Here is a 17,570-nt window from a genome sequence, read left to right on the forward strand (position 1 = left end):
CAGTCCAGAAGAACATCAATTCAGACTAGGTCGTAGAGAGCATCTCACTATGAATCAGCGCATTCAGGAAAGGGACAGGAGAGAAAACTGCAGCGGAGTCCTATCCAAGAAAATACAGACCCAGTATGAACTCTCCAGGCAAACAGCCTCCTCGCTAACTGTCTTGCTCATCAAAGCATGGAAAAGTTCTTTCCAAACTGGACTAGGTCCCATAACTGACTCAGACATTGTGTAAATAAAAAGTTCCGAAGGAAATGAGAATTAAATTAATCAATGTTCCAATGTGCGCACTGATAACATTCTAAGCTCTTGGAACATTGAAGGGGCACCCACTAAGGATACTTATTTTTTTTCTTTACCCACTCTTAATATTAACAAAGCATGTAAAGTGTGTCATCTTTGCATTTTGTGCTGATCACTTGTCTGCCCTGCTGTCTTAAATTGTGAAAACGCTAACAGGATAAAAAGTGAACTTGTACCCATCGGACAATTGCAGATGAATGAACACTTACTAGGGATGTATTTGATCCACTTAATCCGAATTCAGTAAATGAAGTAGATTAACAACAAAATCACAACAAAACATCCAAATGAATTTCCCTCCATTTCCATTAATTTTATACAATAAATCTCCAGCCAACTGTATAACTTCCAATAAAGATCAATGGAGACTTAGGCCTTGATCCATGTTGGAAGCTCACCAGCTATAGAGGTCCTCAAAAGAATCACTAGGTGGTCGATATTCTAACCAACATTTATCCTTCAACCACCATCAAAGCACATTATCTGGTCATTCATCTGCTTGGCAATTGTGGGACCTTGCCTGAGCAAATTAGCTTCTGCATTTACCTACGTAACAGTGACGGTACTTTGTTGGCTGTGAGGTGTTTTGTGACATGAAAGACACGATATCAAGTTCTTCCTTTTAGAAAATGCATGGGGATTGGGTGGTACAGTGGATTAGATTCTGGTCTTTAATCTCTGGTATTTGGGTTTGAACCAAGCCCAGTCTGATAGGGGGTAAGAGTCTTCTGGGAGACATGAGGTTGGGCAGTCTCAATTCATTTCATAGTGGGAATGGAAACATGTACAAAACTGGTCTAATTTGGCATTAAAATAATAGAAAATCCATCACATCGATGTAGCAGGAAGTGCTCGAGTGTGGAACTGAGGCATATTATTGGAGAGGAATAGAGGAAACTTTACTCTGCACCGTGCTATAGCTGACCTGGGAGTGCTGACAGATTGTATATTCCCCAGAACGAACATCCATTATGATGAATGCAAAAAGTAATGATACATGCTGTACAATGGGTTTAATAGTAAAAATACTAGAACAGTATTTCAGTAGTAAGTTATTTATCATATTAATTCTTTTTAACACAAGGTTTCTCAAAAAAAAACTTTAATAGAAAACAATCTTTACAGAAGATATTTTCACTTAATGTAGTGTAAATCTCATTTCTAATTTTCAGTAGTTTGCACACACATGCATTGCTTTCGGCAAAGTAGTCATTATAACCCATAGTGGCATTCTGAAGTACAATTATGGCAGAATGTCTATTTTCGCTGTGCGACACCCTTGTGAATATTGCTCTAATAAGTTATTTTTCCCCGTATTTATTTGTTGATTTTCCTATGAATGAAAGTGCAGAAGAAAATTGGTTGGGTTTGAAAGGGAAACTGGTCCCGTTGAACAAAGGCATCCAAACTGCGACCTGTGGGTCACCAGCAGCCACCAGATCCCCAGCAGGTCAGGCCCCGTTTGTGCTCGTGTTTCTTACTCTGGTTGGACCCATTTGAATTTTGTGGGCCTGAGAGTTTGGCAGCGGGAGAGGGGGTTGTACTGTTGTCTCATTGGTGGACAAATCCTCTATCGGAACACCGAAACCTGCTCGTATCAACAGCTTGAAACATATGTAAATTAATGGGAATGTTCATTCATGGTCTGGTGAGGCTCCTTGGCACATAATTGTGCGGCCCTCAGGAGATTAAGGTTGGACACCCCCGGGAACAGTTTCAGAGGCAAGTGCTTCTGCAAAGTTATAGTAATATAGAATGGATTAAGCACCCAAACCCCATTGAAAAATGTAGCAATTGTGAACACCAATCCATTCCAACGTAGAACAAAAGAGCTTAAATAAATAAACAAGATGTTGAAGATTATAGACATCCAATGCATGATGCAATTGCAATAATTATATCTGCTATATGCTGCATTAAAAAATGAAATGAATATGTTCCAAGCAGTGGGTGGAAAAAAAATTATATAGTTTGACTCAACAAACAATGTTATACAAAAACGATTCTTAGAGAAGTCTTGGCTAGTTTCCCAGGTTCTCTGCATCACTGGAATTAAGGAATAGCTTTCGAGTGAATGAGCGTTGGGGCAGCATCGCCCCAGGTAATGAGAACCCAAACCATCGCAGTAAATTCCTAGCTACATTCATACAAGTCAATAGGCAACGTGTATTTACAGATTAAATGAACCAAAACAGGAAGTATTAGCTCTATATTTAAAGTAGAAACCCTACCAACTTCTGATTAGGTGACAGCCCTGGTACCACATCTCACACAAAGATCAAAACAAAATTAGAAGACAATTTGGTGACAAAAACACACTGTGGAATGGCATTAGGCACACTGTGGTAAATAAATTTAAGGCTTCATTTAAAAAAAAAAGATTGCAGTTATAAAAACTCTTTTTGTCATTGTGTATTTTGACTCAAAATATATTAGGCCCATATATGCTTAGAATTATACAAAACCCCCATTAGATTGAGGAATTGGAGTGTATAAAATATTCTTCTGAGAAAATCTTTGGTCCAATATAATTTATAAATCAATGGTGCCACCAGCCTTATTTAGTATACTGGTAGGGAATCGCATCACAGCCAATATGCTTTAGTGTACAGTACTCTTAATTCACCACCTCAAATTGTTACCACCAGCACTAAACCAGGGTGTTAGAAATTCCAAACGCTCCCTTCAGACACAATTCAATTTTGAAAGAGCAAAGTCTGTAGCCACAATTCTTGTTTAACTGAACTGGATATTGAATGAAACCTTTCAAGCTCCCATTATTGCCACTTTACCCAGTGGCAACGCTGGCAAATGGTCAATCACATTACAAGTGCTTGGATTTTTACAGTTCCTAATAGGGGGGGGGGGGGGGGGGGGTGGAAAAGAGAAGACAGTGAGCACATACTGATCTCTCAACCCCGCACAAATTCCTTTATATTTGCATCTAGCGCTGCTCTCCAGCATACACCAAGGAGAAGCAGTGACGGTAAATTGCTCAACAAGACCCATGAAAAAGGAGGTCCGTGCTGCGGCTGATCAAGGCACTTCTGCCCTTTTCTCTTTCCCAACACAACCTGGGGTGGGGGGAGGGAGGGAGTGGGGGTGGTGTAAGAGTGCTCGGTGCTTCAATGGTTGTACTTTTATACGGCCTAGTGTTTATGATCACTGTGCTCTTGTTTAGTTTATTGAAGCAAAAGTACTCAATATAACTAGGCTGCAATAGCACGAATGGACAGGAGTCACAGGGCAAATCAAACGCTTCAATTAAAACTGCATTCACTCCACTTTCAGGCTACAAAGTTAATTGTCCATTTGACATTAAAAAAGGGAACAATGAGTGAAGAGGTTTAAAACACTGTCCATCAATTCCTATGGAAATGGTGGCACTAAAGTCTTCCCTTCTTTGCATCACCTATCGCTCCCCAAATGTCAAAGACAAACTCGTCTGGGAATGCAAAGTCTCCGAGAGCTTCGTCGAGCGCCACCGCAAATTCATCCGGATTTTTCTTATCCTTTCCGACCTCAACCATGGTCGCAGCTGGAGAGAAAAAGGACACCAGGTTTTAACAACAACTTACAGTTATATGGCGCCTTTAACATAGTAAAACATCCCATGCAGCTTCACAGGATGTCTGTTCCCTCACCACCTGATGCAGGCTCAGTTCGGCAGCTATGTCCTTCAGGAATGAGCCGGGGTGGTACCACCGAGCCACTCTTGGTGGTGGATATTGAAGTCCCCTCTCCCATTCTGTGCCCTTACTTCCCTCAGAGCGCTCTCCAAGTGAAACTCAACATGGAGAAATATTGTTTCAATGGTTGGGGGAAGAGGACATCAGCAGGACACTTGCTCTATAGTGTTTGACCTAAGCCATCCAATGTCAATGTTTAGGCCTCCCAGAACCACCCCACCTGACTGTGCCCCCACCTCCAGAGGGTCTATCCTGCCAGTGGATGGTTATGAAGGTTACTGGCTGATGGATATGATGCATGTAGAAATATGCAGGCTATAGCAACATAAAATGGCAAGACCCCCCCCCGAGAGTAAGGTTAAGGTGCCTTGAACATAAAATGAATTACCAATTGAATTTTGATTAGCCATGCTTCCTTAGCATCGCCAGTAACTAGAATATACTAATCAACAGGGTACAGACAAAATGTAATCAAGGAAATGGGACAGATTTTAACTAGAATAACCCAATCACCAGGGCACAGACAAATGTGTAGTCAAAGAGATGGAACAGATTATAGCAGAGTATAAACCAGGAAGGGAAATCCCACAGAAGCAGCGAGAACCTAGGCAGTGAGAACCTAGGACTCACCCTCGAGAGAGAGAGAGAGAGAGAGAGAGAGAGAGAGAGAGAGAGAGAGAGAGAGAGAAGCTGGACCTTAAGCTGGGAGCTTAAAGCAGGACACCAGTGCGGAGACTGATCACCTCTGTTAACGGGTAATACGAGCACAAGTAGTGAGGCTTATGTACTATTTTATACATTGTTTGTACTTTATTTCTACTTTAATAGTTTGAACTTTAATTCTACTTTGGGAAATAAAGTTTGTTTAGCTGAAACTTAACATTTGTCGACAATGTTCTTTCAATACTCAAAGTCCGACCAAATTGTTGCGACTGTAGTGACTAAATACCTACTACATAAACTGTCTACAAACCTGGTGAGTTTTAAACATGCGAGTATGACTATGTCAGGCTGTTACAAAAACAGAATCTGCTGAGAACATACAGGTCAGTCGCACAAAATGGTTGATTCTTAATACCTTCTGAAGTGGCCGAGCAAATCATTCCCGTGTAAACAATCACTGCAGTCTTCAAAAATACGGGAGAAAAAAAAGTCAAGATGGAGAGACATCACATCAGAAAGACTTCACGCAATCTCAGCCCAGCTGACCTTGCAAAGTCCTCACCTACTTCTGCAAGTATAATGTGGATAAATGTGAGGTTATCCACTTTGGTGGTAAAAACAGAGAGACAGACTATTATCTGAATGGTGACAGATTAGGAAAAGGGAAGGTGCAACGAGACCTGGGTGTCATGGTACATCAGTCATTGAAGGTTGGCATGCAGGTACAGCAGGCGGTTAAGAAAGCAAATGGCATGTTGGCCTTCATAGCGAGGGGATTTGAATACAGGGGCAGGGAGGTGTTGCTACAGTTGTACAGGGCCTTGGTGAGGCCACACCTGGAGTATTGTGTACAGTTTTGGTCTCCTAACTTGAGGAAGGACATTCTTGCTATTGAGGGAGTGCAGCGAAGGTTCACCAGACTGATTCCCGGGATGGCGGGACTGACCTATCAAGAAAGATTGGATCAATTGGGCTTGTATTCACTGGAGTTCAGAAGAATGAGAGGGGACCTCATAGAAACGTTTAAAATTCTGACGGGTTTAGACAGGTTAGATGCAGAAAGAATGTTCCCAATGTTGGGGAAGTCCATAACCAGGGGTCACAGTCTGAGGATAAGGGGTAAGCCATTTAGGACCGAGATGAGGAGAAACTTCTTCACCCAGAGAGTGGTGAACCTGTGGAATTCTCTACCACAGAAAGTAGTTGAGGCCAATTCACTAAATATATTCAAAAGGGAGTTAGATGAAGTCCTTACTACTCGGGGGATCAAGGGTTATGGCGAGAAAGCAGGAAGGGGGTACTGAAGTTTCATGTTCAGCCATGAACTCATTGAATGGCGGTGCAGGCTAGAAGGGCTGAATGGCCTGCTCCTGCACCTATTTTCTATGTTTCTATGTTTCTATGTTTCTATGTTTCAAACTGGTGCTCAAGTTGACAGACTAGTCACGCAACAAGTAAAAATAAGTAAAAAGCAAAATACTTCAAAAGAAGCGTCCGCACCCTAGCGTTAGACAGTTCAAAATGCTCTTTAGCTAACCAAAGTTTGGAAGCAGAAAATCTGAACTGTTGATGCTTTTCACACATTAAGTGGGCGTAGTATGAAAATTTCAAACTCGCACCCTGAAATCCTAGTGAAAAAGTAATGATACGACTTTGGATACACACTTCACAGGTGGTCACAAGGAAGAGAGAGAAGCACTGAGGTTAATTAGAGTTCGATAGACCCGAATACCATGCAAGTTAAGAAAAATACCAAGAAACTCACCTAGCTCTGTGTCCCTTATACCCATATAACTTTCCAAAAGGTCATCGACTTTACTGATTGCCTTTTCTTCGAATTCGGTGGGCTGTTGAGAAAGAAGTTATTTCAAGAATAAAAATCAATTGACTACAGACTGCAAGGCAATCAACAAATTTACCACACACAAAATAGATCCTCACGTTATACATTGCTTCAAAAAAAAACAAAGACTGCATTTATATAGCACCTTTCACGACCTCAGGACATCCCAAACTTTTGAAGTGCAGTCTCTCTTGTAATGTAGGAAATGCAGCAGCTAATTTGAGCACAGCAAGGCCCAAAAAACAGCAATTAAATGACCTGATAATCTGGAAGGGTACTTTAAAGTGCTGGTTGAGGGATTAATGTTGGCCAGGCGTTTTGAGAACCACATCGAATGTACAGAAACAGGCCATTCTGCCCAACTGGTCCGTTATGATCCGCATAAGCCTCCTCTCACCCCTCTTCAACTAATGAGCATAACCTTCTATTCCTTTCTCCCTTATGTGTTTGATCTGGCTTCTCCTTCTACCGCATGTAGAACTCCCCAGTTCTTCTTTGATTGGTGCCGTGGAATCTTTTATGTACATTTAAAAAGTACTTGGATGTGCACTTGAAGTGCCGTAACCTACAGGGCTATGGACCAAGAGCTGGAAAGTGGGATTAGGCTGGATAGCTTTTTGTCAGCCGGTGCAGACACGATGGGCCGAAATGGCCTCCATCCGTGCTGTAAATTTCTATGATTCTATGTACAACTGAGATGGCAACAGGGGACTCGGTTTAACGTCTCACCTGAACGACAGCACTTGTGCGGAAGCTCCCTCAGTACAACACTGGGAGTGTCAGCCTGAATTATGTGCTCAAGTCTCCAGAGTGGGGCTTGAATCCACCACCTTCTGACTCAAGAGATGAGAGTGCGACCAACTGAGCCACAGCCGACAGATAAAACAAACCGAGATAATTATGGCTACACACCGAGAACTCCCGATGTAATTCCGAACCAGCAACATAGTGCATGGTGTCTAAAGCTACCCTTGGAGAGCGAGAATCATATTTATGGATAGAATTTTGGACAGGTTTTAGCATTATTTTATTGACCATTTTTCCTGAACAGAAAAAATGTGGAAATAGATTTTAAAGTATAGTGGATTCACACAAGTTAAAAAGGAACATAAGCAATAGTTCAATAAGGATCCAAACAAAGGCGGTAAAGGATTTTCAAACATATTGCTGCAGGGCTGGAGTGCAGGAGAGAATGTGGTGTGGGAGGGGGCAGTTTGGTCATTGGTTTTCTTATTACACCAAGACCTGTTGCACTGATTGAACAAAGTGAATCTGATAACTGTTCTGTGCATTCACTCGCTGTGGTATAAAATCGCTTGATGATTTGTATCAAGCCTCACTCACCAAGTCTTTGCTATGCCTGCCTTCAGGGAGATTGTAGCGGCACCCATACAAGAGACAATAGAATCATAGAATCTCGCAGCAGAAGGGGACATTTGGCCCATGGTGCAGAGCACTCCAGATCATAACAACTCACTGTGTTAAAAAACAATTCTCCCCCTCTAGTTCTTTTGTCAATGATCTTCAATCTGTGTCCTCTGGTTACCGACCCTCCTGCCAGTGGAAACAGTTTCTCCTTATTATTCTATCAAAACACTTCATGATTTTGAACGCCTCTATCAAATCGTCCTTTAACCTTCTCTGCTCCAAAGAGAACAACCCCAGCTTCTCTGGTCTCTCCATATCACTGAAGTACCATTCTAGTAAATCTCCTCTATATCCTGTCTGAGGCCTTCACAACTTTCCTATAGTGTGGTGCCCAGAATTGGAAACAATATTCTGTATTCACCTTGTGAAATGTACTTGGAGGATGTATGGGGGAGAGGCGTGTTCTGGGTGGCCTTCAGCCTGCCCAGGGGATGGGCAGTACAGAACACTTGGTGCTCTCGGTTTCCCGCTCGCTGGGTCCTCTTGAAGGTGGGATTGCAGGGGTAAAACTGAAATTTATTATAATACGCGCACCACGCTTTGTCACGTTTATGTGATGCTTCACATGCTGGATATCAGCCCGTTACATCTTTTTCTGTAGCTGGGTCAAATAAATAAAACTAGTTGTTTAAAAACACACTGCAGAAGCATCTGGCTCATAGTGGATCAGTATTAATGGGTTGGAAGCTAGACAATTTATAATTACATATTAGAACTGGAAGCTGGACTTCTCCCTCCCACCAACCCCACAAAGAAATTTAGTGTATTCCTAAAATAGTAAAATATTTGACCCCGAGGTGAGTTTCCGTGCATCTGGGAGGGCGCTGAGCACCTCGAGTCCCATTGCCGAGAGCAGGCAGCGGAAAGAGCGCTTGTCAAACCAGTCCCCACCCACCTCTTCCCTCAACGACTATCTGTCCTACCTGTGACAGGGACTGTGATTCTTGTATTGGACTGCTGAGCCACCTAAGGACTCATTTTTAGAGTGGAAGCAAGTCTTCCTCGATTCCGAGGGACTGCCAATTATGGTGGAGATTCCGATCCCATATCCTCTCCAGCACCAAGACCACTTACTTCTACCTCTATAACACTGTCCACCTCCGCCCCTGCCTAAGCTCATGTGTTGCCGAAACCTTCATCCTTGCCTTGGTTACCTCTAGAATCGATTATTCCAATGTTCTCCTGTCTGGCCTCCCACTTTGCACCCTCTAAACTGGAGCTCATCCACAACTCTACTGCCCGTGTCCTAACTCGCACCAAGTTCCGTTCACCCATCACCCCTGTGCTCGCTGACCTACATTGGCTCCCGGTCCTGAAACACCTCGATTTTAAAATTCTAGTTTGAAAATCCCACCATGCCCTCAGCCCTCCCTATCTCTGTAACCTTCTCCAGTCCTACACCCCTCCAAGATCTCTGTGCTCCACCAATTTTGGCCTTTTTCGCACCCCCATTTTCTTTGCTCCACAAAGAAATGGCGGACCAATTGAACAAGTACTTTGGTTCGGTATTCACTAAGGAGGACACAAACAACCTTCCGGTTATAAAAGAGGTCGGGGGGTCTAGTAAGGAGGAGGAACTGAGGGAAATCCTTATTAGTCGGGAAATTGTGTTGGTGAAATTGATGGGATTGAAGGCCGATAAATCCCCAGGGCCTGATGGACTGCATCCCAGAGTACTTAAGGAGGTGGCCTTGGAAATAGCGGATGCATTGACAGTCATTTTCCAACATTCCATAGACTCTGGATCAGTTCCTATCGAGTGGAGGGTAGCCAATGTAACCCCACTTTTTAAAAAAGGAGGGAGAGAGAAAACAGTGAATTATACCAGACTGACACCAGTAGTGGGTAAAATGATGGAATCAATTATTAAGGATGTCATAGCAGCCCATTTGGAAAGAGGTGACATGATAGGTCCAAGTCAGCATGGATTTGTGAAAGGGAAATCATACTTGATAAATCTTCTGGAATTTTTTGAGGATGTTTCCAGTAGAGTGGACAAGGGAGAACCAGTTGATGTGGTGTATTTGGACTTTCAGAAGGCTTTCAACAAGGTCCCACACAAGAGATTAATGTGCAAAGTTAAAGCACATGGGATTGGGGGTAGTGTGCTGACGTGGATTGAGAACTGGTTGTCAGACAGGAAGCAAAGAGTAGGAGTAAATGGGTACTTTTCAGAATGGCAGGCAGTGACTAGTGGGGTACCGCAAGGTTCTGTGCTGGGGCCTCAGCTGTTTACATTGTACATTAATGATTTAGACGAGGGGATTAAATGTAGTATCTGCAAGTTTGCGGATGACACTAAGTTGGGTGGCAGTGTGAGCTGCGAGGAGGATGCTATGAGGCTGCAGAGTGACTTGGATAGGTTAGGTGAGTGGGCAAATGCATGGCAGATGAAGTATAATGTGGATAAATGTGAGGTTATCCACTTTGGTGGTTAAAAACAGAGAGACAGACCATTATCTGAATGGTGACAGATTAGGAAAAGGGGAGATGCAATGAGACCTGGGTGTCATGATACATCATTCATTGAAGGTTGGCATGCAGGTACAGCAGGCGGTTAAGAAAGCAAATGGCATGTTGGCCTTCATAGCGAGGGTATCTGAGTACAGGGGCAGGGAGGTGTTACTACAGTTGTACAGGGCCTTGGTGAGGCCACACTTGAAGTATTGTGTACAGTTTTGGTCTCCTAACTTGAGGAAGGACATTCTTGCTATTGAGGGAGTGCAGCGAAGGTTCACCAGACTGATCCCCGGGATGGCGGGACTGACATATCAAGAAAGACTGGATCAACTGGGCTTGTATTCACTGGAGTTTAGAAGAATGAGAGGGGATCTCATAGAAACGTTTAAAATTCTGACGGGTTTAGACAGGTTAAGGGTTAAGCCATTTAGGACCGAGATGAGGAGAAACTTCTTCACCCAGAGAGTGGTGAACCTGTGGAACTTTCTACCACAAAAGTTGTTGAGGCCAATTCACTAAATATATTCAAAAAGGAGTTAGATGTCGTCCTTACTACTAGGGGTATGGCGAGAAAGCAGGAATGGGGTACTGAAGTTGCATGTTCAGCCATGAACTCATTGAATGGCGATGCAGGCTCGGAGGGACGAATGGCCTACTCCTGCACCTATCTTCTATGTCTATGTTTCTATGTTTTACCATGTTAAAGGCGCTATATAAATGCAAGTTGCTGTTGCTAATTTAGTGTACTATTTCCACAGGTTCAGGTATCAGACACAATGCAAACTGAAGTTAGCTGAAATATAATTTTGCATTGAAACAGAAATTTTAATACAGATATAAATTTATAGGCAGAAACTGGGTGTTTTGACACTGGCACCTGGATTGAAATCCAGCCCAGTCTGATGGGACTCATACAATTACATTGAATTTATAGCACAGAAACAGGCTATTCGCCCCAGCTGGTCTATGCTGGTGTTTATGCTCCACACGAGCCTCCTCCCACTCCAGTTACCTCCTCCCACCCCGCCCCTTGTATCGCTCTATGCCCTTTGATGCGTATGCATCAAGCCTCCCCCTTAAATGCTACCTGCTTCAACCACCCCACGTGGCAGTAAGTTCCACATTCTCACCACGCTGTGTAAAGAAATTCTTCTTCAATTCTTTACTTGATCTGTTAGCGGTGATTTTTTATTTGCACCGCCTTATTCTGGAATCATTCACAAGTGGAAACAGTTTCTCCATAACCACACTACCGAAGCCTTCATGATTTTAAAACGCTTTTCCTTTTGAGTCCTTTCTTTAGCAGAGAAACTGTGTTCTTATTGGAAATGAAGCTAAGCCACAAAACTGTCCCCTATTCAGTACTAATCAACAATCTCACAGGGTGACTGAGGTGAGAAATGGAGGAAAAAAGCACCACACTGAAGCAGTATTGGGTGATCGTCTGAGGTTCAGGCTGAACCACATTATCGGGGCAGAGCAGAGGGAGCTTTACTCCACATTTGCCTGTGTCATCCGTGATCTGGGTGTGCTTAACGCAGGGCTAAGAGTTACATTGTCCAGTACAAAAAAAACACATTTTTATTAAAATGAAACGAATTTGAACCTCAATATTTAAACTGTGTTCAGGAGCTCATTCCATTCTGTAGCACTTACCAATTGTTCAACAGTTGCAGGTCCCTTTGAACGTAATCGTAGTGTACCCCTCCCTGTGCCAATCTTGCCATCAACACCAGATTTTCCTCCTCGTGACCTTGACTCAATCGCTTCTGACAAAGAAAAGAAAAACAAACTTAATTTAAAATGTCTCCAAATATCACAAAACGGTGAAATACAATTCTCAGCATAAGTCAGGTTTTCCAAATTCGAGCTTTCCAATAGGTCACAACTCTTTATTCACCTTTCCTTCAGGTCCTGTATGATGTCAAATCATATTGTGCTAAAAAGGTTTTGTAACACTGAAAGGGAACAGAAAAGAGAGAGAAAACAGTGACAGAAAAAATAACAGTTGCAATTATATAGAGCCTTTCACATCCTCAAGACGACCCAAAATGCTTCACAGCCAATGAATTACTTTTAAAGGAAAGTCACTGTTAGATAGGGAGATGCAGTAGCCAATTTGCATAGAGCAAGGTAGCACAAAGTGAACGAGACCAGAAAGAATGGATAATGAAGGCTTACTTTAATGCAGTGCCATAGATTGTCTCTCAGAAATGTCTTAAAGCACTTCACATACAAAAATTGTTTTTGACACGCAGTGACTGTTGCTATGGTGAGTAAAAACAGCAGTTACTGGATGAATGGCCCGGGTAACTCCAGCTCTCCATTATAATGCTGCTTAAAACCTACCTCTTTCACCAAGCTTTTGGTCACCTCCTAATCATCGACTCAGAGAAAAGAGAATGCTGAGTGGTGACGTGATAGAGGTCTTTAAGATTAGGAAAGGCTTTGGCAGGGTAGAAGTATAGAATATGTTTACAATTGTGGGGAGAGCAAAACTGGGGGCCTTAAATATAAGTTAGTCCCTCAGACAGTGGTGAGAATGTGGAACTATCACATGGAGTAGTTGAGGCGAATAGCAAAGATGCATTTAAAGGAAAGCTAGATAAATACATGAGGGAGAAAGGAATAGAATGTTGATGGGGTTAGAGGAGGCTGGGGTGGTGCATTAACACCAGCATGGTTCAGTTAGGAAAATTACAGCATGCAGAGTTGTGATAGCTGAAGACTCGACCTCTGGCGGACTGGCAGGGCCGAGGTACAAGCAAGAAACAAGAGGCAGAGAAACTGTGTTCTGGGTGACCCACGGACTTGCGCGGAATATCTTGTGTTGGGCACAAAGGTGGGCAGAAGTGCAATCACTATCTCGATTTATGCTCATTTGAGTTCTGAAATAAAAAACAGAAAATGCTGGAAATACTCAGCAGATCAGGCAGCATTTGTAGCGAGAGAAACCGAGTTAACGTTTCAGGCCGACGACCTTTCATCAGAACTGGAAAATCTTCCAGACTTATTGAATTCAATTGCACAACGCCACGGTGGGATTTGAACCCCTGGGTTTATCTAGTATCATAACAACCTGCATTTATATAGCGCTGTTAAATGCATTACAACATCTTGAGGCACGTCACAGGAGCGATCAGACATAATTTGACACCGTTACGCTACAATACATTTTGAAACACTTGTGTAAGGACGCTCTTCTTGATGACTGCCTTTTGCTAACAGATCGCCCTCCCATCTAATCAAATATTGGAAACACAGCAAATTGTACATAGCACCATCAAGTGGCCAGTATTGGGTACCGTCATATATCAGTACTGCCTGTTCTGCTATACAAGTTCGATAGCAATTTGATAATGACCAGATGATCGGTTTCTTTTTTTTTTGAAAAGTGATATTGGTTGAGGGATAAATATTGGCCAGGAGACTAGGACACCCCACTTCTTCAAAATACTTGCTTCCAAATTGTAATTTACATTTGATAGAATTACTCACATAATAGTATCTGAGCAAGCAGGAAGAGACGGAATTCAGGCAGGGGTACTGACGCCATCATCGCAAAGGGTCGCCATTCGAAGGCTTTCAACCAGTATCACTTTTCAAAAAAAGATCCTTGGGATCTTTTACGTTCACCCGAGACGGCAGACGGGGCCTCGGTTGAACATCTCATCCAATGACACCTTTGACAGTGCAGCACTCCCTCAGTATTGCACTGCGAGTGTCAGCCTGAATTATATGTTCAAGTCTCTGGAGTGGGACTTGAACCGACAGCCTCCTTCCTGCCTCAGAGGCGAGGGCGTTACCCACTGAGCCACAGCGGACAGCTGTAAGTCACTGGTGATCCACGCAGTTTACAGCTGTTATATGAATAGAGAGGAGCAGAGCATTCTCATTGCCAGCAAGTGTTGCAGCAGGAGATGGAGCCAAGCTCTGATCTGCAGTATCCTTTCTGGGCAGCAGGCAGCGAACTTCCACAGTGGAACTTTATAGACAGCAGATGCGGATTAACTGAACACCCTGCTCACCAACAACCAACTTACAAATGACAAGAGGTACATCTCGAACTCCCCCCACTTCCGTTCCAGCCAATCATAATGGCTGGAAGAAAAGAACCAGCATTTACATAGACCTTATCATGTTCTCATCAATTCCCCAATCGCTTGATAGCCAATTAAATACCTTTGACGTGCGGGCTCTTAATACGTAGGCAAAAGCTGCAGCCAATTTTCACCCAGTATGGTCCCACAAACAACAAATGAGATCACCGTCCAGTTATCAGTTTTTAGTGGCGTCGGTCGAAAGAGAAGATACAGAACCTGCTGCTTCCGATGGGCTGCAATATAACTGAACTTGGATATCAAGAAGCTGCACAGCAATAGTACCCAACCTTGGCCACTTGGTGGTGCTGTGCACAACTTGTTGCCAAACTCTGCCTAATTTCCAATACTTGATTAGACGGGATCATTTTGAAAGGGCAGTCATCAAAAGGAGCATCATTACACGGGAGTTTCACAAGATATTGTGGTACAGTGGTATCAAATTATGTCTGATCACGTTCCTGTGAAGCACATAGACATTTTACTGCATTAAAGGCACTATATAAATGCAGAAAATGGTGGAAATACTCAGCAGGACAGGCAGCATCTGTGGAGAGAGAAACAGAGTTAACGTTTCAGGTTGGTGATCTTTTGTCAGAACTGAAAAATGTTCGAGATGTAACAAGTTCTTAAGCAAATACAGAGGTACGGAAAGGAGGGTGGGAAGGAAAGAACAAAAGGGAAGGTCTTTCTGTTCTTTAACCTCCACCCCCCCACATACTTTCCCCGCCTCTGTATTTGCTTAAAATCTATTACAGGTTGAACCTCCCTTATCCAGGACTTCCTTATCCGGCATGATTCCAGCGGCCGGCGGCACATGTACAGAACGCGGCCGACCTCCACCCCAGCTCTGGGGCCAGGCCGACACAAGGCCTGCTGGGGCCACACCCACACCCGCCAGGGGCCGCGCCAACACTCGGCCCGCACTGACACTTCCTTCGCGGCCCGCCGACATTTTGTGGTCCGCCGAGGGCGCCGACCTCCGCCCACTGCCTTCCCGACCTCAGGCTGCCTCCCCCACCCCGCTCCCTCGGGCTGACCTCCCTTTATCCGGCAAAATCCCTTGAGAGAGGCGGGAGTCGAGAGAGGCAGCGGCCTATAAAAGGCTCAGCAGTCCGGGGAGCGTCGAGAGAGGCAGCGGCCTATAAAAGGCTCAGCAGTCCGGGGAGCGTCGAGAGAGGCAGCGGCCTATAAAAGGCTCAGCAGTTCGGGGAGCGTCGAGAGAGGCAGCGGCCTATAAAAGGCTCAGCAGTCCGGGGAGAGTTGAGAGAGGCGGGAGTTGAGAGAGGCAGCAGCCTATAAAAGGCTCAGCAGTTCGGGGAGCGTCGAGAGAGGCAGCGGCCTATAAAAGGCTCAGCAGTCCGGGGAGCGTCGAGAGAGGCAGCGGCCTATAAAAGGCTCAGCAGTTCGGGGAGCGTCGAGAGAGGCAGCGGCCTATAAAAGGCTCAGCAGTTCGGGGAGCGTCGAGAGAGGCAGCGGCCTATAAAAGGCTCAGCAGTTCGGGGAGCGTCGAGAGAGGCAGCGGCCTATAAAAGGCTCAGCAGTCCGGGGAGCGTCGAGAGAGGCAGCGGCCTATAAAAGGCTCAGCAGTTCGGGGAGCGTCGAGAGAGGCAGCGGCCTATAAAAGGCTCAGCAGTTCGGGGAGAGTTGAGAGAGGCGGGAGTTGAGAGAGACAGCGGCCTATAAAAGGCTCAGCAGTCCGGGGAGAGTTGAGAGAGGCGGGAGTCGAGAGAGGTAGCGGTCTATAAAAGGCTCAGCAGTCCGGGGAGAGTTGAGAGAGGCGGGAGTCGAGAGAGGCAGCGGCCTATAAAAGGCTCAGCAGTCCGGGGAGAGTTGAGAGAGGCGGGAGTCGAGAGAGGCAGCGGCCTATAAAAGGCTCAGCAGTCCGGGGAGAGTTGAGAGAGGCGGGAGTCGAGAGAGGCAGCGGCCTATAAAAGGCTCAGCAGTCCGGGGAGAGTTGAGAGAGGCGGGAGTCGAGAGAGGCAGCGGTCTATAAAAGGCTCAGCAGTCCGGGGAGAGTTGAGAGAGGCGTGAGTCGAGAGAGGCAGCGGCCTATAAAAGGCTCAGCAGTCCGGGGAGAGTTGAGAGAGGCGGGAGTCGAGAGAGGCAGCGGCCTATAAAAGGCTCAGCAGTCCGGGGAGAGTTGAGAGAGGCGGGAGTTGAGAGAGACAGCGGCCTATAAAAGGCTCAGCAGTCCGGGGAGAGTTGAGAGAGGCGGGAGTCGAGAGAGACAGCGGCCTATAAAAGGCTCAGCAGTCCGGGGAGAGTTGAGAGAGGCGGGAGTCGAGAGAGGCAGCGGCCTATAAAAGGCTCAGCAGTCCGGGGAGAGTTGAGAGAGGCGGGAGTTGAGAGAGACAGCGGCCTATAAAAGGCTCAGCAGTCCGGGGAGCGTCGAGAGAGGCGGGAGTCGAGAGAGGTAGCGGCCTATAAAAGACTCAGCAGTCCGGGGAGAGTTGAGAGAGGCGGGAGTCGAGAGAGACAGCGGCCTATAAAAGGCTCAGCAGTCCGGGGAGAGTTGAGAGAGGCGGGAGTCGAGAGAGGCAGCGGCCTATAAAAGGCTCAGCAGTCCGGGGAGAGTTGAGAGAGGCGGGAGTTGAGAGAGGCAGCGGCCTATAAAAGGCTCAGCAGTCCGGGGAGAGTTGAGAGAGGCGGGAGTCGAGAGAGGCAGCGGCCTATAAAAGGCTCAGCAGTCCGGGGAGAGTTGAGAGAGGCGGGAGTCGAGAGAGGCAGCGGCCTATAAAAGGCTCAGCAGTCCGGGGAGAGTTGAGAGAGGCGGGAGTCGAGAGAGACAGCGGCCTATAAAAGGCTCAGCAGTCCGGGGACCGGTGCAGCTCCAGCTGGGAGAGAAGGCAAAAAAGAAGTGGAAAGAAATCAAAAGGTGACATCACAGCCAACGTGGTAAGTGATTGGCTGCTGATTGGTGAGTAGTTTTTCTTTTTCTTTATTAGTCAGTAACTTTTAACATTGTTGTTGCCAATTTAAGTGTATCTAAGGGTTAAGTCATGGCAGGACAGCTCGGTCACGTGATATGCTCCTCCTGTACCATGTGGGAACACGGGGACAACACCAGTGTCCCTGACGACT

The 17,570-nt window shown here is 45.2% G+C and overlaps 1 protein-coding gene across 1 annotated transcript in view; it reads right to left on the bottom strand.

Annotated features, from left to right (window-relative positions):
* Positions 1–1,388: 1,388 nt before the first annotated feature.
* Positions 1,389–17,570, bottom strand: part of gipc2 (GIPC PDZ domain containing family, member 2) — an 86,749-nt gene continuing 70,567 nt past the window's right edge. The window contains exons 4-6 of the mRNA XM_070886524.1: positions 12,043–12,155; positions 6,421–6,502; positions 1,389–3,841 (exon numbers count right to left, since the gene is read on the bottom strand). Coding sequence (XP_070742625.1) covers positions 3,690–3,841; positions 6,421–6,502; positions 12,043–12,155 — 347 coding nt within the window. The 3' untranslated portion in view covers positions 1,389–3,689. The remainder of the gene's footprint in view (positions 3,842–6,420; positions 6,503–12,042; positions 12,156–17,570) is intronic.

Source organism: Pristiophorus japonicus, chromosome 8 (genome assembly GCF_044704955.1).
Source record: "Pristiophorus japonicus isolate sPriJap1 chromosome 8, sPriJap1.hap1, whole genome shotgun sequence".
NCBI classification, from domain to species: Eukaryota; Metazoa; Chordata; class Chondrichthyes; family Pristiophoridae; genus Pristiophorus; species Pristiophorus japonicus.